Raw genomic sequence first — 22062 nt, forward strand, 5'->3', positions numbered from 1 at the left:
TGTCATATTTATTCGCCTTTGACAAGGAGTTTTGGAATTTGTTTTTTTCCTTGCCCCTGCCTGCCTGTCCCACTTGTATAGAATATTTGTTGTGAACGCTGGATTAGCTGCTCCTCCGCACACCTCCTGGGTGCCTCTGGGTTGCAAAGCTTTGGTGATGCCTTTCGGAAAAGCCCAGCAACACCCATGTTAGGAGAGCAGGCGCCGAGGTGCGGAAACCAGGTGCTGCGGCCACGCAAGCGCCCTGTTTCACCCCATCTATTAAAAAAAAAAAAAAGTGGAGGGGAGAAGTAAAAACTGGGAGTGGAGCCAAATAATCCCGCGTGTTTCTAACGCAGCTGGCCAGGGTGGGCTTCTGGCGAAGGACGTGCCAAGGCTGAGCGAGGACGGCCCTCAGCGCCGGGCAGGGGGAAGGGGCAGGGGAGGAGGAGGAGGAGGAGAGGGAGGAGGGCTCCTCCTTCCCCCGCGGCCCCCGCCGGGGCTCGCCTTTGTTCCGGGCCGGGCCGCCGCACAACTTTTTTCACCGGTCGACCAAAAAAGAAAAAGAAAAAGAAAAAAAAAGGAGGAAAGAAAGGAAAAAAAAAATAAAAAGCTCCTAAACACACAGTAAAATTAAAAAAAAATTTTTTTTTCTTTTTTGAGAAAAAAATTTATTTTTTCCGCCCGGCTTCCCCCACCCCTTCCGCGCAGACCCTGCCCCCGGCCCGCCCCGCGCACGGGGGCCGCGGGCGCGCAGCGCGGCGCCGCCCAGCCCCCCGGAGGCAGCGGCCGCCCCGGCCCCGAGAGCGGCGGCGGCAGCGGCGGCAGCGGCGGCGGCAGCGGGGGGAGGCGGGCGCCGGGCGCCGCCCGCCCCGCATCCCGCCCGCCCCGCAGCCGCCGCGCCGCGCTGCGCTCGCCGCGCCGCCGGCCCCAAATGGATTATCTGCGCCTGGTGCTCTCCTGCCTCGTCCCCCTGCACGGCTGCCTGGCCGCCGGCGGCGCCCCAGGTAGGCTGCCCCGCCGCGGCTCCGTGCGCTCCGCTCCGCTCCGTGGGGCTGCGCCCGCAGGTGCGCGGGGGCGGCGGGCGGCGGGCGCGTTGCATGCCTGGGGCGCGTTGCATGCCCGGGGCGCGTTGCGTGCCCGGAGCGCGTTGCATGCCTGGGGCGCGTTGTGTGCCCGGAGCGCGTTGCGTGCCCGGTGCGCGGCACGTCAGGATGAGTTTCTTCTGCTCCGCTTGACGCGCCCGTCGGAAGCGGCGGAGTGGCAACGCTCGTTGCCTCAACTGGTGCCTCCAACGTGACCGAGTTGGACTCGCCGCCTGAGGCCGGGCCGCGCGCGGGATGCTTTCCCGTGGCTCGCTCTTTTCCCGCAGCGCTCTCCGTCCGCGTGTCTCCGCAGAGCTCCTGCTGTCTGGCAAGCTGAGCGAGTATGGCGTGATCGTGCCCTTCAGCACCGATTGCCGGGGACGCTTCCTCTCGCACGTGGTGTCTGGCTCGGCGGTGGCGGGCCGTGGCGAAGGCCACCGCGTCGCCCGCAGCGCCACCCAGGAGTCGCCCCACCGGCGCAGCGCTGGCAGCCGCTTGCTTTACTTCAACGTCACCGTTTTCGGCGAGGAGCTGCATCTGCGCGTGAGGCCCAACCGGCGCCTGGTGCTGCCCGGTGCCGTGGCTGAATGGCAGGAGGACTTTGAAGTGCTCTTCCGGGAGCCCCTGCAGCAGCGGTGCGTCTTCACGGGCGGCATCTCCGGCATGCCCGGCGCTGCCGTGGCCATCAGCAACTGCGACGGACTGGTAAGCGCGAGGCCGCCCGCCCCACGGTGCTTCGTGCTCGCCTCCCTTTAGGTGGTTGTCCTCTAAAGAAACCCCTCTGGCGACGGGCTGGTGGCCCCGGGGAGCCGGGAGATGCTGGTTGCTGGCTTTTTGGTGCTCATCTGCCCAGTGGTTCCTTCCCAGTTCTCAATGACCCCCCAGGGCTGTGGCCAGAAACACGTTTCCTATGTTATATCCCACCGGGAGAAATTTAACAGGGAGATTTTGCTACGTTTGTCCTAGTGGCTTCAGTCACAGGTGCCACTCTTGCATGGAAAGCGTGAAAGGTCTTACTAAGCTGCTGTCAGACTGATACGGGGACGTTCATCTCAGAGTGCTCTGGGGAATATAGATCCGACCATACGTCCGTGTTTACTCCGGGGGTTAAAAAAAATTGCCTGCCCCATGCCTGAGCCACCTCCTGCCTCGAGGTAGCACGTGCCTGATGCCCTCCTGCAGCCGAGCGTTGGGTAGAAAGCCCAACATCTACATGCGTTGCGCTCGCTGGCTTTCTCCTAGCCTCCAACCATGAAGGACACCAGCGGAGGCGCTGCACGGGCCAAGAGCGATGCCAATGCAGCCTCCATCGTACCCCCCGTTACACCTCGCGACTCTTGAAGGAACCTTTCTGCATGCTTCCCACTTCTTAAATGAGCTTCAGTGAGCTTTCGCATCTCCTAAAATCACTGTTGGCACCTTTTCTAAAGACAGGGCTTACACTGCTGTCTGTCTTGCTTCTCCTAACGTCGGTAAGGTTTTTTTCCATGGAGGACCTCTGCGTTTTTAGTAGTAGCTCAGATGCTCAGAGCCTCCTGGGTGAGGAGCAACAGTCAGTAATGGTGACTTATTGCCGCAGTACTTAAACAGCTCCGTCACCTCTTTGTACCCCTGGCGTCTGATATGCCCACGGGTTTCCTACTTTTGATACGCTTGAAGAATTTCCGATTATTTTTTTTTATAGCTTTGGATAGTTGCCCTTCAAATTTCCTTTGGGCCAATTTAATCCTTGTTATGCGTGCCAGCGTTTGCTGCTTCCTCCTGGTATCGTTCACGCCGCTCTTTAGGTGGAGTGAACTTTTCATTTTGCTTTTTTTCTTTTTTCTCACTTCTTTTTCTGTTGTTTTATTTTGGGAGATCCTTAGCTATTTTTGGCTGCTGGCGTAAAGAGATTGGCATTCCTTTCTTTTTATATAATGCATAGTGTTACTATACATACAGAAATGACAGAGCAATACAGACTGAAATACATATTTCACCTACATGTAGTTTATTTTTGCCGACAACTTTACCAAGTAATCCGCAATTTTTAAAGCACCTTTTTTGAACTGAGTGAGGCTGTGAGGTTGCAGGAAGTCCTCCGTGCCACAGATTTTGCTGGGGCTGGTGAATTTGGACACACTTGACAGCTTTACAGATATTTCCTATAAGCGCAGCAAGCAATTACTAGCGCTGCCTCTAGAACGAATGTGAATTTTTTAAGTGCGCAGGTTTGGCTGCAAAAATAATTTCTCCTGGCACCCTGAGCGAAAGGCCACTTTCTCTCCAGATTTTGAAGCCACTGGTGGATGAACCTGTGCCACTTCTCCAGTGCTTTCACGTTAAACTGGGAGGAAAAGTTTCGGTGCCGAAGGCAGAAACGCTCCTTCCCACCGGAGCATCCTGGGGAAGCTGCCACGGCGTTAGAGCCCGGTGCTGTCGCGGCTTCTCCTGCCCCGGCCGGGTGGCACGTGGCGGCTCTCACCCAAAGCCTGGTAGATCCTGCCAGGAAGGGCAGATTCTGCCAAACCAGTGCGTGGTTTTAAGACTACCCACTCTACCATTAGATTTTGGATGTCGTATCCATCTCGAGTAGATTTTCCTCTCTTTTTAAAAATTTTTTCCCCAGGCTTTTCTTGGCTTTAGTTCCAGGTGCTCCCATCTCAGCCCCTTCCACACCTTCTCAGGTGCAGCTCGTCCTTGTTATCAGCTCTCTCCTTGCATCGGGCCCTTTGGCACCTTGCTACAACCCGTAAACCTCTGGTTAAGGAGGTGGCTTGCAATGCAGAATGCCTTTTGCGTGCAGATTTATACAGCTTTAACTGTCCCGCTGCAAAGAGGTAGAGTCACTCTGGGATAAGGATGTTTAGGTGAGGTACTTGATACGCTATTTCTAAAATCCAAGTGGGGGGGAGCTCTACTGGCGTGAGTCCCATTTAGACCAGCATCTGTGTTGCTGCTTGGTGATGTAGTGGCAAAATTACAGGTCTGACTGATGCAATTATGCCGTGCAAAATCTGTAGACAGAAGAAATGGGCTGAAATCACCAGTTATCATTATTAATGTTGATGTGCTGCCTTGCAGATGTTGTACGTCTTTATTTATAACCTCAGAAGGGCTGGGGGGAAGAGGGAAAAACCCTTCTTTTCTGCAGGGCATTTATTGCTCTGCGGCCAACGAATAAGTGCCCTGGCCTCCAGCAGCAATTTCCCATCGTCTGGCCCAGCCCGTGTGGAGGTTGCAGGCTGGGGAGGAGATCAGAAGGACGGGGCCTGAGCAGAGGCTGTGCCCCACCGTAGGAAATAACGTTATGGCTTTATACCTGCTCGGGGTCTGTCCCCTTTGGAGGAGCCGTGAGACCGAGAGGACCACGAAAAGCAGTCGCAGAGCTTGGTTTAGCAAATGGGGCGAGAAACAGGGCTCAAACGCGTGCTGGCAGTAGCGATGGGATCAGAAGACAGTATTTATGACCGCGCTGAATTTGCCAGCGTGACTCAGCGTAGAAGCGGGACCTTCGCTTTACCGGGAGGGATGTTCGTGATCCGGGCATTTGGAATAATGTTGTTAACATCGCGTTGGTAGATCCGAACTAACCCAGCCCAGGCAGAGCTGGCTGTAGGGAGCAGGGTTTCCCTTTGATATGTGCCCTGTAATTGCTTTTGACTTTTCTGGACGTTGTCCACAGACTTCAGAAAGGGATTATGGCTTTTACGTCTCAGTGTAGCATGCGTGGGAGACGCAGGATCTCTCTTGGCCGCTCGTCTCTGGCCGGATGAAGTGTTCTGGGACGTTGCAGATGGAGCCTGTGTACTCAAAGAGATGATGCTGTGTATAAACTGAGACTGGGATTATAAATAATAATAACGGACTGCTAGAGAAAGAGAGTCCAAGTGAAATCTTTCCTAAATCCATGTTCAGCCATGTGAAGAAGTGGCCTGATTTTTCAAAGAGGCCAAACCCGTGGCACCTTCCACATTTATCATTTGCTGTGGGCATGTACGTGTGGAAATCTGGCTTTCTGTTGCGAGAGCGTCTTGTACCGAGGTGGGAAGACACCGTCTTCCATACCATAAATTCAAAGCTGATCCAAGCCGCCAAATTCCTAAAGGGTGAAGTAGCTTTAGTGAGAAATCTGCCCCAGCAGACGCATCTCTGCAGGCGTCCTAGCTTTCCTGCTGCTAGGGGATCCCCTGTTTCCCTGCGGTCTTCAGCAGCGCGTGGTTGAGTTTGGGCTCAGATGGCCATGGTTTTCATGTAAGAAGAGTAACTGAGAACAAGCTGCAGAGCAATGGCAGCGGCAGCATTTTGCTAGTTGCAGAGGTCATTTGCTGGGGACATGGGGGAGAGCGAAAGAGCCTGAAGGCCTGTTCTTCGGGTTGAATTTGGGTGGAAAAGAAGGAAACTTCTTCTGAGGCCACGCTTTGCTTGAGCACTCGTTGCGGTGATGAACGCCTGCATCTTCCATCGTTTTCTGGTCCGATTTGCTGAGGGACGAAGGGCTGCGGGTTTAGGCGGCTCCGCTGTCTCTGCCCGGGCCTGAGCTTGTGAAACCGGCTTTCCCTTCCCGAGCGGTGGGGTTGGGGTGGAACCTCAGCCTCGGCAGCGAGCGGAGGGCTGGTGGGCAGCGCTTCGCCCCGTGGCTTTTCCGAAGGATCTGGTGGGTGCGGAACTACCTTTTGTACGCACCGTATTTGCTTTTTCACGGCCGCTTCTCCGCACCGCCCTGTGCGGGTATTTGCACCCGTCAGGAACGTGCTACCAGCTGGACTGCCAGCCTTTCCCGTCCCTGTTGCGCCGGCTGCTTTGGGTGGACGGATGGAGCCTGCAGCTCCCAAAATGCAGGTTTAACGTCAGGAAGGAAAAAGGGGCAAGTTTAAATGCTCGTGGGGAGATAGGTGCCTTGGCCTGTGCGGGTCCCACTCTGTCCTCGGCCGGTGGAGTTTGGAGTTGGTGGGTTGCGAAGCCATGCACCCTTGCCGGATGCCAGATGTGAGATTCCCGTCTCTGTAAAAGTCCCCAATACACCCGTGCAATTACCAGCTTAAATTCCCGCAGCCTTCTCCCGCGGGAGAGCCGAGCGGCGGAGGCGTTAACCCTCCCCGGGCAGCCCGTCGGCACGGGGGAGGCGGAGTGCGGTGGTTAGCGGCAGCATCTCTGTCGCCCGGCCCTGCTTTCTGGGACGTTTTGTCCAAATTAAGTGTGAAATGCATAGGAAAAATACATATTCGACACGCACGTCTCTGTTTCCCCCTTTGCCGAGCCGCGTGCTTCCCTGGCTGGGTGTAGCGAGCGGGTTTATTAATTTTTCCACGTTTCAGCTGTGTCTGAGTGTCAGAATTTCCTGAATTCCTGTGGGAGTTTGCTCTCTTTTAGCCGCTGGTCCCAGAGGAGTCACGAGAGGTTTCTCGGTGGTGCGGTGGGCTTCCCTGGGCCGAGCGGTCCGGCTTCCCGTGCCGGGGGCTGGCGGCGGCCCAGCGCGGGGAATTCCACTCTCCCACGGCCCGGAGAGGCGGCGAAGAGCTGGAAAAGAGCCCTCGTCCGCCACCAGCCCTCTGCGTGCTGGCAGAAATGAGCTTGGTGTTTAAAAAAATACGTGCATTTTTCCCTTTCCAGTGGAATTTGCTTCAAAGGGCCGTTTTCTAGTGCGATAATTGCCGGGACCGAAAGCTGTGTCTAGCAGCCAGCATCTCGGACTATAAATATCAGTAATGATATTCCCATCTTGCCAAAGCAGAGTTAATTTTACTTGTTGTTAACCTCCCCCCGACCAGTGCACCTTCCTCCCCTCCGGTGTTGTGCTGGTTTCTATCTGCAGCCTTGATGGGGGGGCTCAAAATTTCCTGAACTTCTTTTCCCACCTTGGGGAGTAGCGGTGGGGACGAGACGAGTGACCCGGCAGATGTTGCTTGCAGCCAGCGGTGCCGCTCGGCAGCGGGATGTGCCACCACGCCGGGCTCTCCAGGCCGTGGGGGTTGCTCCCCGAGCGAGGTCCTCAGCACGGGTGCTGGCACGGATTAACCCTACCTGGTTCGTTTTGGTGGTGGGATCTCTCCGTGGGCGTCTGGTGGTCCGCGGGTGGGCACGTAGGTTGTCCTTGCAGCATTGCAATGGGAGGGGAGCCCAGGGCAGATTTATCATTAGGGATGGGATCAACCTCTTGGAAAGAGCCTGGGGAACGTGCTTGGGGCCCTTGGGGTGGTGCCTGGCACCTTCCTGCTGCCTCCCTGCAGCCGAACCTTCCTGAAGCACCACCTGACCTATTCCTAAAAGGAACGAGCAGGTTGGTGCATGTCTCGTGCTCCGCTTTTTTTTGCAAAAGCCATGGTGACTGCTGTGGTTTCCGTTTCGTTTGCATGTGTTGGAGTCCTGTGATTACAGATTAGGCGTGCGCCTAAGTCCTTCGTCTTTGCCTTGCCTTGCGGTGGCAAGTCCTCACTCTGAGATCAGCCGCTTGGAAAGCACCTTTATACCCAGCTGCGTCCGCTGCAGGGAGAAACGCTCCTCTGCGACTTGCTGGAGTAACGCTCAGTAAATTACAATATACCCCTCTCCCTGCCTGCCAAGGCACGGCCGCTCCAAGGGGAAACACCGTTTATTCCCGTCTTTTTCCAGCAAGGGAAAAACACAGTGTCACTGCAAAAGCCGGTGGAGAAAATCCGTGCTCGCTGGGGATCCGGGCGCCTGCCCTGGTCCATCCTGTCCGCTCACACCCTGGCTTGCGGCGGGCGCTGGCCGGAGCCGCAGCCAAAACCAGCGCCGAAATGCGGTCGGTTTGCAGCGGATTTGCCTCCGAGCCCCCAAGGTAGCGTTAGGCTGGCTTTAAAAGCCCCACGCGGTATTTGCAGTTTTTTTGGTGATTGCTGGGAGGTAACTGCTTGGGTCAACGGCGTGTTGCCTCGCGGGCTCGGGAGAAAGCACAGCCGAGGAAGCCTGCGCGGCTTTATTTCTGGAGCCCAAACTCTGCCGTAGCAGCTGCTCGTTTTTAAATTAAGTAATTGGCGCCAACCTTTCTTTGCAGTAGAACGGCTCAAATTGGCAGGGGTTTCCAAAACTGCACCGTGGAAGTGTCTGTGCAGAGTTCCCGTTGGATAGGTTTGTTGTTTTTCAGCTCCTCGGTATTAATGATGTTGGGCAGTTGTACGCTTCAAACGATATATCAGGTTGTCCAGGGTGAAAGTTTTCCATTTTGAAACTGTTGAAAACTGGTGCTCTAAAACGTAGCATTAAAAATAGAGGTGGGAAAACTGAGAAATGGCAGATGAAAGCTGCGAGTGTCGGAGAGAAGCGCCATACTGAGATGTGTATTTCTTAGAAAGATGAATTCTAAATGCCGTTTCTGGAAAAACCCAGTGAGTTTGTGATAGACGCTGCGGAGTGAAGGTCGCTCGCTTGGCAAACGTGCTTTGCTCCGAAATCTCGGTCCGCTCACGCTCCGAGCAATTCACTCCCAGAAATACGACAAGAGCGATTCGTTCCCGACGGGAATTCAATCAGTGCTGTTCCTCCGCAGGTGCTGAGCGAAGCCGGGGGGAGCTCAGCAGCCGGGAAGGGGGAAGAGAAGACTGTTTCTCGCTTGCTCGCGTGTCTCTGCTCCCCCGTGCAAAGAGCAGGGTGGCCCTTACGGAGCTGCCCGTTTCGATACGAGAGAAACCGCGTCGGAGCGGCGGCGTGCAGGGCCCGGCTCTGAGAGCGCGCGGGTCCTGCGAGAGCGTTGTGAGCAGTCTGGCGGCGCGTTTCTCGTGTTTGGTGTCCCTGGCGTTCCTGACGCCCAGGGAGGTGATGGGGTGGAGCTGGAGGACGAAGAAGGTAAGAGAATGGAAAAAGGAAGAGGAGGAGACACAAGGGGGAAGAAGAGTGATGGCCTGCCAATTCTGACGGTGCCATCCCAATGCTAATGACGAGATGATCGGGGGGAAGGAGAAAATGGATGGAAAATTCTCCTTGTGACTATGCTGGTGGGGGGGGAGTCAAAAAAAAGCAAGAGAGGAGCCTTGTCACCATTGCTTGGCTCGGTGCTGCGCTCCAATTAATGTCGTATCCCTGGGAGCGCGCCAAAGAGAGCAGCTGAAGATGAGGGGGGAGAAAAGAGGTAGAGGGGGGCAGAGCAAGACAAAATTGCGCTGATGGTGCCTCTGACGTGCCGACAGCCCGTAGCAGCCCGTGCCAGTGCCGGGGAGCAGATGGGGCTCCGGGGTGCAGCCTGGCCACGTCCTGCAGAAAGCAAGGACCTGAGATACGTGTGGCAAGCGAGCTGATCCTAGCAAGACTGAGCGTACCTAGATTCCTAGGGAAGGGAAAAAACAAAGCAAAACCACCCCAAACCTGGTTTCCAAAGGAGTTAAGCAGCTAACAAGACTGAAGGGGAGCGGGAAAGCTGATGGAGTATAGCATAGTTGGCTAATGCCACGATGAATAGAGCTCCGCGTGAATGCGAAGGGGATCAAGCGACGCAGGCGAGCTTGGGAGAGCCCCGGCTTTGACCGGCTGTTTACAAAGTCCCGCTCTGCCTCCGCGCCGCTGTGAAACGCCAGCGCTGCTCCCCGCGATCCTTCTTTAGTCACTGAAAGCGAAGCCGTTCCGCTACCAGAGCACCGACGAGTGCTCCGGTTGGTACCTGCTGTCAGAGGCTTTGCTGCAAGGATGGATCTACACGTTCTGCCGGCTTTTCCAGGCTGCTGTTCAATAATAAGCCAGCGGGGATGGTCCAGCCACCAAGGGCAGTGGCAGGGAAGTGGATGCGCGTGCGTGATGGAGACCAGCAGAGCTGGTGGCGGAGGCCGTGTTGCGTATTGAGGAATCTCTTTTAAAAAAAAAAATCCTTAGCTTTGCCGTGGGGCTGGAGAGGTCACCTGTGCGATGAAGGAACCACCGGGTGAAGTGCAAGCGTGCTGATTTGGGGACGAAGTGGCAAGGGGACAACATGATTTTTGCATGGTTATTTCCCGTCGCCCGGTGTCTTTTGCTTGCCCTGGGTCCTAGGCAGCTGGTGCTTCGGGGCATAACTGCCTGGGTTGATTTCCAGGCAGGTTTTGTGGGAGCTTGGTGTTGACTGGGAGCGGCCGGTAGCCAGGACACCGTTTCCAGTGACATTTGCCATCTCATTCATCTTCCCCTTGTCTGGGAGGTATTCGGAGTCATAACGCTGTCCAGCTTCTCAAGGGATTCCCCTGCTGCAATTTCCAAGCGCCTTATGGGCCAAGATGATTATTCTTTTCCTTCCTTCCATTAATACTGTTGGTCAAATGACCAATTTGCCTGCCAGCGTGTCCGGCTGCGATTTGGGGGTGGAGATGGAGCTCTGGGAGGGCAGCTCTTCTGGAGCCCGTCTCCTCTGACGCGGAGGGCTGGCCAAAACCACCCTTCGCTGGTAAGAAGGAAAGGCATTTGGTGGCCGTATAAAGACGTAGTTTGAGATGTGGCCTGGTTGGTTGGTGTTTTTTTCCCTTCTTTTTTCCCACCTACAGGAGAAATTAAGGGTCATTATACGTGAACGTGGTGATGAATTCAACCCACTGACGGTTGACATGTAAAGCACAGTTGATGCAAGGGCAGGGTGGAGGTATGGTGGAGGCTCTCCTATACATTGCGGTGGTTGAACGAACCTGTTTTGCCCTGAAATGGAGCACATACATACACATATGGATATGCATATATATATTTATTTATTTATTTATTTATTTGTACCCACCCACACGTTCCTTTTTTCCGTTTCTTCTCTGCGGATTCCAGGCGGGCCTGATCCGGACGGACAGCAACGAGTTTTTCATCGAGCCCCTGGAGAGGGGGCAGCAGGAGAAGGAGGCGCACGGGAGGGCCCACGTGGTGTACCGCAGGTCGGCCATCCGGCGGGACGGCGCGCAGCCCCACGAGGACCTCCCTCCCGAAGGTAGTGCCAGCCGCTTCGGAGCGGCTGCGGACGGGTTCGGAGAGGGGCCGTTTCTCGTCTCCTCTTGCGCGGGTGGGCCGTGGGAGGGCTGGTGCCTCCGGGCGCAGCTGACGTTCGTGTCCGCATGGGGAGGGATTGTCTTTAAATCCAACGGTTACTCGATCCTATTGCAGATCTGGTACTCGGTCTGAAATCTAGCGTTCCCCAATACTCAGCATTGGTGATAATGTAGATGATGAGCATTCTCAGGGCCCTCGTCGGAAAACTTCCTGGGGACGATAACATCCGTACCAACACCTTTAAGAAGTAGGTTTGGCTGCCGAGTGAAAGGAGTGACTTGCTAAAGGGCCTGAGCATGACGGTCATCTGCACGCAACTTTGGTCCTGACTTCCAGGCTTGTCGTCTCGGTGAACCCCCGCGGCAGTCCCCGCTGTTCGTCCCCTTGCTCTAGCGCTACCGAAGCTTGCTAGCTGCCCACGCCATTGCCACCACGCCTGTCCCCCGCCCACCGTGAAAAAATCAACTTACGGTGACTTGCCCATTAGCAGTTCTCACTGCGCTTTGGAGAGAGCTTGGTCCTTTTGAACCGCGTCTTGCGCGGGGAGGATTTCTCATGACATTTGCCCTCAGGCTTGCGTGTCTATCGCTGTGGCTTTAGGCTGGCCATAGCTCCCAGTGAGATCATTAGCAGCATCAAAGACAAGGAAACGCTGAGCTGTTGCTGGAAATCTTTCGCATTTGGGGAAAATTGGATGAGTTATATGGGTCGGGCGAGGGGAGAGCACTCCTAGGCACGTGTGGTCAGACCCATGGAGGATTTCATCACCCTTGGAACCGGGATGGAATGCAGACTCAGGACTCATGAGGAAAAGGGTCAGGAAGCGCCTGGCCTGGCCTAGGAGTGGGTGGGAGGACGCATTTGGCCTCAAAGTGCCAGGAGACAGAGATGGAGGTGCTGCGTTTTTTTGTGTTAATCAGCTATACATAGTTAAATGAGGTGCTGATTTTTTTCTGGATGATGCAAGTTCTTCTTTTTCCCAGCAGTCATCGTACCCTTCTCTGCTTTCCCTTTTCTAGCGTCTGGCCTTTTATTTTATTTTATTTTTTTGCGTTGAGGCAGAAAATGTGCCCTTTTTATGGCATCTCTCAGCCACAGGTTGAGCTCTGCACGCCTAGCTAGCCCGCTGGCTTCCCGTCCCGCCGGCGCGACGTCGAGCGTGCGCAGAAGTGTTTACGAGCCTGGGGGGTCAGAGGGGCGCGAAGGCGCTTTGTAAACGCGTCGCACTGCATTTGCAGCGAGGCGGAGGAGTCAGCCCGCCGCAGCGTCTGCCCACCTCCTGCCACGCCGTGGTCGCTGAGATTTGAAAGAATTTCGGGGACGCGCTTGTTGCTTTTGGAGTATCGCTACGAGGATTGCAATGGAAAGCCTCGGGGGACGGTGCGGCGGTAGGGAGAGAGCGATGAAGGATGCTCTGGCCATGACCGCCGGCTCCTGAGGAGCAGCCTCGGGCTTTGCACTCGTCCTCCCCATCCATCGGCAGCATCCAGAGATGCCCCACCGCCAGGCAGCAGACAGCCCAGCACCCTAATTACGCGTGGCTATCTGTTTGCTCCCAGTCCAGAGCCATTTCCACCACGAATTTGTTGTGCAGCCATTGGGGAGATATAAAAATATATACCATTTTCTGCCTAATTATTTCTTGGAGTGAGGTGCGGAGGACTTTGCTCCAAACGGGCTGCGGAGCCCACGTGCCAGGAGCACCGAGGTGCCCCCGTGCCAGCTTGCTTCATTGACCTTCGGGGCCAGGATTGGCCTTTCCATCCCATGAGGATGTGTTTATGGCTTCGTGTTGCCTCCACAACTCGTTTGGGGAGCAGATTTGGGGCTTTCGGGGCTGGGAAATCGGTGGGAGCCGGGTGTGAGCCAGAGATCACCGCTCCATCTAGCCTTACTGGCTCTTTTTCCTCTCTGCTGCCCTCCTCTGCCTCGCTCAGCGCCCCGCTTCCCGGTGGGAGAGCTGCCCAACTCGCTGGAGCTGGTGGAGGAGCGGCTCGGCGACGCGGAGCGGAAGCGGCGCCACGCCAAGAAGGACGACTACAACATCGAGGTCCTGCTGGCCGTGGATGATTCGGTCGTGCGCTTCCACGGGAAGGAGCACGTCCAGAACTACGTCCTCACCCTCATGAACATAGTAAGGCTTTCCCCTTTTTTTTTTTCCTTTGGAGGGAGGGGGCTGTTTTCGCAGAGCGGGGCTCGAAGGCTGTCGATGGGGACGGGTACAAACGGGGGGGGACGTTGCTCCCGCGCATTGTGGCGTATTTAATTTCCCACGGTGGCCTGGCAGCGTGGACCTGCTCAAGACCCATCTCCACGGACGTGTTAAGAGAGGTAGGTTTCTCCGATGAAGGCTCTGGCATCTTTTTCCCTGCGCTTCAGGGAGGAATTTCCATGCTGGGGTCGGAAAGGGGGACGGGAAGCCCTGTGCGCCCTCTCCCCGATTTCTTTGCCTCCGATTTCCCCCTCTTTTGTGGATATTTGCCACCAGCGTCTGTGTGCCTGCGTCCCAGAGCACCTTCTGTTTCTCTTGGCCACGACCGTCTCCTCCTCGTTGCTGAAATCCCCGCAAATCCTGGGAAAGCCGCGTTTTCGGAGAACAGCCGTTTCCACTTATTTATTTATTTTGGAAGGTTCCCGTCTGTTGACAAGGGAGAAGATTTTCGGCCTCTCCCCTGCTGCCCAGAAAAGCTGCAGACCTTGAGCTCGCGGATTAGTCGGATGTTTGTGAAAGCGGGTTTACGGCGACGGCGGCGCTCGAGGCCTTGCTCCTGCGCTTCCGGCGGCGCTGGGCGTCCTTCCGCGCCCCGCGGCAGCCTGCTCTCGTTCCCCCCTGCCGCCTGGCTTTCGTCTGCCCTTTTCCCTTTCATCGTCCTTTAGCAAACAGTACACGTGTTCCCCAAATCCTGGCAGAGGTGGAGGGTGAATATTTATCCTACTATTAATTTTTCGGGAGGTTTGCTCTGCTGGCAGCGCCGTGTCCGCGCACGGGGGTCAGCGGTCCCGAAGATCTCGCTCGCTCTCGCCTTTCCCTCCCCTCCGTCCCCACCTCGGCTTTCCCTTCTCTGCCGCCGTCTCTCCCTGGCCGAGTGTCTCGTGGGAGACCTACAAGCCATCCGTAAAGCCCATGGCGGTGGCTAGTTAATGGCCGTAACCCCCCTTTTTATTGCCTTAGGGGTTTGGCGGCGGCGTCCCAGCCGTTGGGATTAGGCTGTGGGCAGCGTGGGGATTTCCCGGGAGCCCGGAGGCAGGCGGGAGCGCGGGGACCCGCGCGGGACCGAGGTGCCTCTCCACGCCGGTATCTTAAGAGGGTTTACGGGGGTTCGCTTAGCGGGGATGGGTCCGATCCTCGGCACAGCATCGGGAAACTTTTAAACTTTTTTAGTTGCTAGAGACGTGGGGGAGAAAGCGGGGGGAGCAGTGCCGGGCAAATTACGGCGCTGCCGGCGGAGCACATTTCCCCTCGCCTCGGCCGCTCCGCGTGAGCGAGGCGGAGAGCGCGGCTCTCGCCGAGGCGCTGGCAAACGCCCGGGCCGACGTCTGCAGCGGAGGGAAGCGCGTGCGGGGTGGGGGGGGGGGGTGAGAAGATCTTCGGCCCCTCTGCGGTCCCGCCAGCGGAGCCCTCTGCCCGGAGCTGCCCGCTTTTTGCCGGCGCAAATTTTGCAGCACCGGGGCCTGCGTTGCCCCTTTGCAAAGGTCAGACCCGCTCGGCGGGAGGATCGGTTGTCACGCAGAAAGGTTAACGCCGATTCTTTACGAGCTTGGAAAGGGGGTGGTGGTTTGGGGTTTTTTTTCTCAAACGGAAGCCCAGCCGATAAATTTTGAGTCTCATAAAGCACTCATGTAGTCTGGGAAATCGGAGTCTCGGAGCTGCGCAACATCTGCGTGAATTGTCACAGCATCCTCGGGTTCAAACCGAAGTTTAAAAAAAAAAAAAAAGGGGGGGGGGAAAAAGGAAAAAAGAGAAAAGCCCCATAAATCTGGCTTATGTATTCGTAATATTCATCTGGTCTGGAAAACTATGACATAGTCGAGGAAAATTATTTCTCTCTTGGACAAGTGAAAAAGTATATTTTAATTTAAAAAAAAAAGGGCTAGTAGCTCCCAGGTACTGCAGAATTGTCCCGGATTTTGTCCCGGCCATAGCAAGGTCATAAATCTCAGGCTTTTCCTTGTGCTTTTTGTCAAAGGGCTCTGAAGCACGTTGAGAACTTTCTTACATATGACCATATGGTTTTAAAAATGTGGGGTGGTGAGTGTTAAATTTTAGAAAGTGCGTGTTTTCTTCTGTCTTTAGCACTTATGGGTAGAATGGGTATTTAAAAAAGAAGTGCATATATTGGTTTCAATAAGTATAATTTGCTCCTCATAAAGCAAGTTTAATGTGCTGGGTAGGTGTGATATTGCGATCCCCCGGTCCCTGAGCATCCAGACGATCTCCCAGAAAGAAACAGGGAGGAGGGGAGGCGAGATCCGAATTTCCAATTTAAAAGCAAAGGAAGAAAAGTCTTTTTTTGTTGTTTTTAAAGAAGGGGTGGGAAAAAAATGCCCTTCTCCGTACTTGCTAGAAACGGAGAAGAAAAAGGTTGGAACTCATATTTTCCTTCGCAAAGTAAGCTTGAACAGCAGATGTTGATGTAGATCTTATTGACTCACAAGCCCTCCCTGTTCTTCCAATTATATTGTCTTCTCCCTGGGTTTCTCCTGGGGTTTCTGAAGCTGTAGGTCAAACTTGACTCACCGGTATGGCTGACTAATCCCCTCGGGTTGATAAGATCACTCACCTCTCCCTCAACGGCCGTTTTTTTCTTTCCACAAAATGCAAGGATGCGAGTCCGAGGCGTTTCCTCCCGTCCGATGAATTGTGCTCCGAAGGGGGCAGTTGCTCGCGGCGAGGTGCTCCGTGACCGAGGCAGAAGCCGTGGGAAACCCGGGCGTCTCCGGCTCTCCTGACAGGAGGAGCGGTGATGTCATTGAACATCTGAGCCCGCATCCTTGGGAATTTTTGCTTATTCAGGCTCGGGCTGCTTTGTTTTGTGTTTTTTAAACAAAAAAAAAAAAGAACAAAAAAAGGAAAGGAAAAAAGCTGGGGCGGAGGAGGAGGAGGAGGAGGACGTGATCCTTGCACCTGGCCTTGCGCGGCGGTGGGAAGCGCGGCGGGAATGAGAAAGAGTGGGCTCAGGGGCGTTTATTCCCGCGGAGGGCTTGGTTAAGCAGACGCCGAGTACCGGGGCGGCTGTGTGCCCTGTTCCTAACTTTCTTTTGCCTTGTTTTGCCTTATTTTTATTTTATTCTGTTTTCCCTCCTCAGGTGGATGAGATTTATCACGACGAGTCCCTGGGCGTCCACATTAACATCGTCCTGGTCAGAATGATCATGGTGGGGTACCGCCAGGTAAATGCGGAGCGCGGGCCCGCGGGGCGCCGGCCGCCGGCGGGGCCGAGGCTCCTTCCTCCCGCGCGGGGGTTTCGCTCGCGCTGAGACGCGGCGAGGAGGAGCTGCTTTTCGGGCCGGCCCCGCCGAGGCCGGCTGTTGCGGTACGATGGTTTAACCCCCGTGTCCTGTCATTCACACCCCTCCGCGCCCCTCGGGGTGTCTGAGTGCCGGTTAGGAATAGGGAAAAACACAAGAGGATCCACGGAGGAAAGTTTTCTTGATGAGATCTGTATTGCTTCTAGTAGAAAAGAAGAGGTAGAAGTTGCTTGTAAAGGGTAGGAAGGGGATGCTTTGCACGGGTTGCCGAAGGGAGAGGCATCCGGGATTTTCCCCTGCTCGCAGGCCCCTGGAAGACCTGGACCTGGGCTTCCTCGGAGGCTCCCTTAGAGGTGGGACATCAGGAAATTATGGGGCAAATGCAGCTTCCCAAATTGGCGAGAGCTGCCTATCAGCGAGGAGAAGCTAAGGCCACCATCTCCTACGTGCCGGGCTTGACTCAGCAGCCCTGGAAGGCTTTGCTGTCTCGGTCTTCAGCAATGGGGGAAGGACACGGACAGGAAAAGTGTGCAAAGGTTTCACGTGGTTTCTCAGCCTGGATTTTTATTTTATTATTATTATTATTATTATTATTTTTAAGGCTTATTTGAGTGTGGCAGCGTAGAGGTTTTCTTTAAAGCGTAGTGCAGTTTGGTATACTTTTTGTGGCAAGCCCCGTCCTACCTGAAATGTTCTAGCAAGAATATCAACGAGTCCAACGAGGTAATATCTGTGTGTGGTCCGTCATAATCAAGGCCCGTTAGGTCTTGGAAAAACACCCAATTATTACGTAAATCTGCTTGGCCAGCAGAAACCACCTGCACGCTGGAGACCCGGTGGCGGTTCTCTGGGGCGCGAGGATAAGACCGGAGGCAGACTGTTTTTTTGGAGGCTGCTGGGAGACCGGGAGCATCGTCTCCATCCGAGGAAGCCAGTAGAGCGCCTGGCTGCTTGCCGCCGGGGCTTGGGCTCTGGTCTGGAGGATGATATACGGAGGGGAAGGGATTCAGCTGCAGTGCTGCGGCCAATAACTGAAGGGACGGGAACTTAAGGGCTCCGTTTAGGATGATTTATCCTCGCAGATCCCTGCGCTGGAGGCAGCTGGTCTGGTTTGCCTAGCTGCGTCATTGTTTAGGTTCGAGGGATGATGTGGAAGTGATGTGCAGATGTTCGCGTCCAAGCTGAGCCTCCGTTAACCACCGTTGGTCTGGGACGCTTCCTGGGGGAGTCCTCTCGCGGCCCCGGGCGGCAGCGCGTGGCACGGCTCGCGCTGGTTTGGCATTGGTTTCTGGCCGCCGTTGAAGTTGCCTCCCGTCTCGGCCAGCCCGCCGGGTTTGTTTTTTGTCTCCCGCCTCGCTTTTTGTAGGGTAAGGACTCCGGGGCTTCTGTCTCCAGGCCGCAGGAGGAGCGCTATTTCCTACCTTTCTTGCAACTCCTGCAGTTCGGCGGGTGCCTGCTAACCAGGAAAGCGTGTGACTCGGGGGACTGCCACAAGTATACTTTCATATTTTTCTGTCACAAGTATATTTTTTTGCAAAATGGCTATGCCAGGGAACTGTGTAGTTGGACAAAAAAAGGTGCAAACCAGGGCGAGTGCTCTCCAGCAGTCCTGGAGCGCCTTTGCTCGTTTTCTGCTCGGGTCTCGGTCTCTGCGGGCCGGGTTTTTGCGGGGGAACGTTGCTCTGCTCCTTGTTAGGCGTCAGCATCTCGCGCAGTGACTCCGTCTCATAGCTTCTCGCCGAGGAGCCTGAGTAGGAGCTAGGAATCTAAATCCTCTTTGCTTTCCAGCGCGTCCAGGCTCCTGGGGCATTTCTGAAGAAAGGACTTTTTGTCATGAGCTCCGCGTCTTGCAGCGCGGAGCAAAACAGCCCTTTTACCAGAAGGGATCTATAAACCGGCAGGGAATTTGAGCAGCTAGAAAACGGGGAGAAAAATCCACAGTTTCTAACCTGAATTTTAAAGCCTTTTCCGTAAGATCACCCATGTTTTTTTTTTTTTGTTTTTTTTTCCCCCTCCATCTTTACGCAGTCGGTCAGCCTGATCGAGCGAGGGAACCCGTCGCGGAGCTTGGAGCAGGTCTGTCGCTGGGCTCATTCCCAGCAGCGCTCCGAGCCGGAGCACGCCGAGTACCACGACCACGCTGTGTTCCTCACCAGGCAAGATTTTGGCCCCGCAGGTATGCAAGGTACTGTATTTATCTCGATCAGGTATGTGCAGTTTGCTGGGGGAAAGCCAGCAAGGGGAGAGGATTTCTCGCGGACACAGTCCGTGTGCCGATGGCCTGACGTTGTTGGCCAGCAGGTCTGGAAAAAAGTTATAAAAATTAGTATTTTTTTTTAATGTGAAATAGAAGACAGAATTAATCCGGGGCATCAACATGAACTGAGAAAAATTGCCTTTTTTAATTCATTAAACCCTTACCTGCCATTTTGGTTTCATGCACCAATCCTCCCCTTGTCCCAAAGAGCCCCAAGCAATTAAAAAGAAAAAAAAGTTATAAGGATGAAATATGAAAGGGAGCTTCACAGGGTCAGTCAATCCCTTCTGCCCACTGGAGGACCTTTAAAGCCTGATTTTACATGGATCGGTTTCTTGGCTGTCTTAGGGCTGGGCACTGGAGCATTCAGTAAATTTTGGGCTGAAAAGGAAGCTTGGCTGCAGTAGTGATGCCCAAAATCAGGGTCAAAATTCAGAAGACCAGGCAAAAATCAGCGTAGGTACCAATGCATTTGCAGAAGAAGCTTCTGGCGTTTGACTGATCCGTTAGAAACACAGATGCTTTGGTGGCAGTACGAGAGCTAACTTCTGCCTCTCTCAGCATGCTCCTGTTCTCCAAGCCTGCTGCCCGGTGGCAGAAAACACGTGAGTTTCTAGCATGAGTCATTCCAGTGTATGTAGGATGGATGAGAGGTGGAGAAGGAATCCTGCCCCAGCCTCCGTTAACTCCCTGGGAAGGGTCTTTCCTCAACAGCGAATGCAGGGATTAATCACAGGAGACATCCACCTGGGAGTCCTTGTGAGCTGGGCAGCCAGGAGCAGAGCTCACGCCGCACCAGCAGCATCCCCACCGGGCCGTCACCTCCAGGGTCCAGCCACAGGCAGTTCCTCCTCCAGAAACTTCCTCCGGAGTCGTATGGCAGCACTGGTGAAATACCAGTTTTTATTTCATTTTTCTAGACCCTTCCTGGCAGAGCGACTGTGTCCAGAGACATTGGTGAAAGGACCTTTTTTGGCATGCGGGCAAAAGGAGGTGGCTCGCTACACTCCCTCTTGGTGGGAAGGAGCCTTGAAAATTGGGATTTTCTTGTGAATTTTCCCCTGTGGTGGACACATGCCTTGTGAAACGGGCTGGGTTACCGCAGAGGAAGCCGAGGCTCCTCCCTCGCTGTTTATCTCCCTTCCTTCCTGGAGGGAGCTGCAGGCAAATCCCATGCAGAAGGTTCCAGCCCCTCTGCTCCCTAGACCGGGGCTTGGACTGCAGGGACCCAGAGGTGTGGTGGCTCCCATAATCCTGGAAATCCTGATTTTTCTCACCATGCTCCCAGGCCCTCGGGGAACAGCTACTTTGGCAGCTCCCAGCTACCAAGGTGGTTGGCGCTGCTAAGTGGCGATGATGAGCCCACATCAGAAGGTGGTGATAAAATTAACAGACTAGCCCTGCTCTGGGGATGCTCATTCCAGCTCCTTGCCTTGTTCCCCATGGATCTGGCCGCTGCTTTTCATGTTTCCGGGTGCCCGTTTGCTTTTGGCAGAACTTGTGGCCATCGTGTTCTTGCCTGGCTGTGTTGCATGGTCCAAAGCATGGTTGCTTTTTGCCCACCAGGAGCTACCCTCTCTTTGGGCTGCTGGAATAGTAACGTTCTGCTTACTCTTGCTTCCTCTTCTCAAAATGATGTCCTTTCCACTCCTTACCCCCCTTTCAGCTCAGGATTATAAGAAGCGAAGAGCCGGGCTGTGGCGCCTTCATATTCACAACACTTGCTGACGGAGTACGTTCACTGGTGGTATCTAAGCTGCTCCTGGGAAGGTGGCTACGGGACGTCCTGTCACTAGTTATGTGCCCGATGAGCAATGGAGGTGGGGTTAAAATCTGGGCCTTGAACCAGTGCAGTCCTCTTAGGCTGGCTGTGAAACGGCAGCCAGCCTACTTCCCCGCTGCATGACGGCTGCTCCCCATCGCCTTTGGACACAGCCGGTGGCTCGCTCTGTATCGTGCTGCCTCACCTTAGCCAGTAGAACAGATGACAAGTGTCTGATGGAGCTTGGCACGGGTTAAGCCGGAGGCGTGTAATTGCGAAACATTGCGGTCTTGCAGGATAGCTCTCTGGTGCGGATCCAAGCCAAGCCCTCGGGTCTTGAAAAACCTTCTCTGTGCTGGCAGCAGCCCTGCTCACAGCATCTCTTGATGTGCGCGGGAGCAGTCCTGGCCAACACCGAGTAATTTTGGAAAGCTGATGCAATTATTGCTTTTCGAATTAAGAGAAGTTGGAAGGCGTGAAGCAGAAGGGCCACAAGGCACAGCTGAGCTGTTCTGTCCTCGCATGTGGGCTGCAAATAAAACCCTGTCTTCTAAAGAGAAATGCCTCTGGGTGGCAGACAGACGGATTGTGAATTATTCATTGCTGATTTAAGGCCATGTCGAAACTAGAACAGACTACCATTCCCCCAGTCCCTCCACAGCAGGAGCACAGGGAGGCCTCTCTCTCCCAGGCTGAAGGATGCTTCTAAGTTTAATTTGTTGCATTGGTTGGTCTTTGTGTGAGCTACCAGAGTAGGTCAGCAGTCCGTCTGAGAGGCTGAAAGCCAGGGTAAAATCTCCATAAAGAAGAATAATGGGCATTTGGAGGAAGTTAGATAACGGCCTGTGTCTTGCTCGTGAAGCTGAGAATGTGTCCCTTCTCCGGTGCGCATGTCCGGTGACCTTCTGCAGACTAATCTGATCTTTAGCAATTCAGTATTTTTCAGGTAGTTACTTCTTGTCATCGTTCCCCCATGGATAACCCTTTAGTTCATTCAGTTCTTCCAAAGATCTTAACTATGAAATATTGGTCATCCTTAGCCAAAGACCTTTTTGTATGCCTATATCCCATTTCCTTGCTAGACATCAGGGGCCTCTCTGGGTGGGAATTTATCCCATCTTCATTCTAGAAAAAATATATGTGCTCTTCCCTTGTACGGAAAACTTTCCACATCCCTACTCTTTTTTTGTGGAACACTTATTTAAAACAAAATCTTTTGAAATGATTTCCCCAGGTCTTGATGTATTATTTTATAGTAAAAACCCAATCATCGGATTCTCTCTCTCAAGCTCTTAGTTTGGCCTGTTACCTTTTGCTTTTTCCTTGTGACTGCAGCGTCCATTGAGCAGATGATTTCTGTGAGCTTTTGGCAGTTGCTCTCTGCTCTTTTTCTGATGGTGCCTTAGTTTGTTTGTTCGTTTGTGTGAAGTCTCTTTGCGCACTTGATTTTGGGGAAGATGAAAACCAAACTCTTTTCCTGTTAAACAAAACTCTAAGTATAGATATCTAAAGCAGGCTACTTCGCAAAGATCCTTGACATGGAGGTTTTTCTCTGAGGTTACATGGTATTTTGCAGGCAAAAGCGA

The 22062-nt window shown here is 54.3% G+C and overlaps 1 protein-coding gene across 4 annotated transcripts in view; it reads left to right on the forward strand.

Annotated features, from left to right (window-relative positions):
* Positions 1-913: 913 nt before the first annotated feature.
* Positions 914-22062, forward strand: part of ADAMTS14 (ADAM metallopeptidase with thrombospondin type 1 motif 14) — a 36020-nt gene continuing 14871 nt past the window's right edge. For 3 of the 4 annotated variants that reach the window (XM_067299714.1, XM_067299716.1, XM_067299717.1), the window contains exons 1-6: positions 914-986; positions 1378-1769; positions 10773-10929; positions 12926-13122; positions 16296-16379; positions 18486-18642. In XM_067299714.1, coding sequence (XP_067155815.1) covers positions 914-986; positions 1378-1769; positions 10773-10929; positions 12926-13122; positions 16296-16379; positions 18486-18642 — 1060 coding nt within the window. The remainder of the gene's footprint in view (positions 987-1377; positions 1770-10772; positions 10930-12925; positions 13123-16295; positions 16380-18485; positions 18643-22062) is intronic. The other variant, XM_067299715.1, reaches the window with a different exon arrangement.

Source organism: Apteryx mantelli, chromosome 7, assembly GCF_036417845.1.
Source record: "Apteryx mantelli isolate bAptMan1 chromosome 7, bAptMan1.hap1, whole genome shotgun sequence".
NCBI classification, from domain to species: domain Eukaryota; kingdom Metazoa; phylum Chordata; class Aves; order Apterygiformes; family Apterygidae; genus Apteryx; species Apteryx mantelli.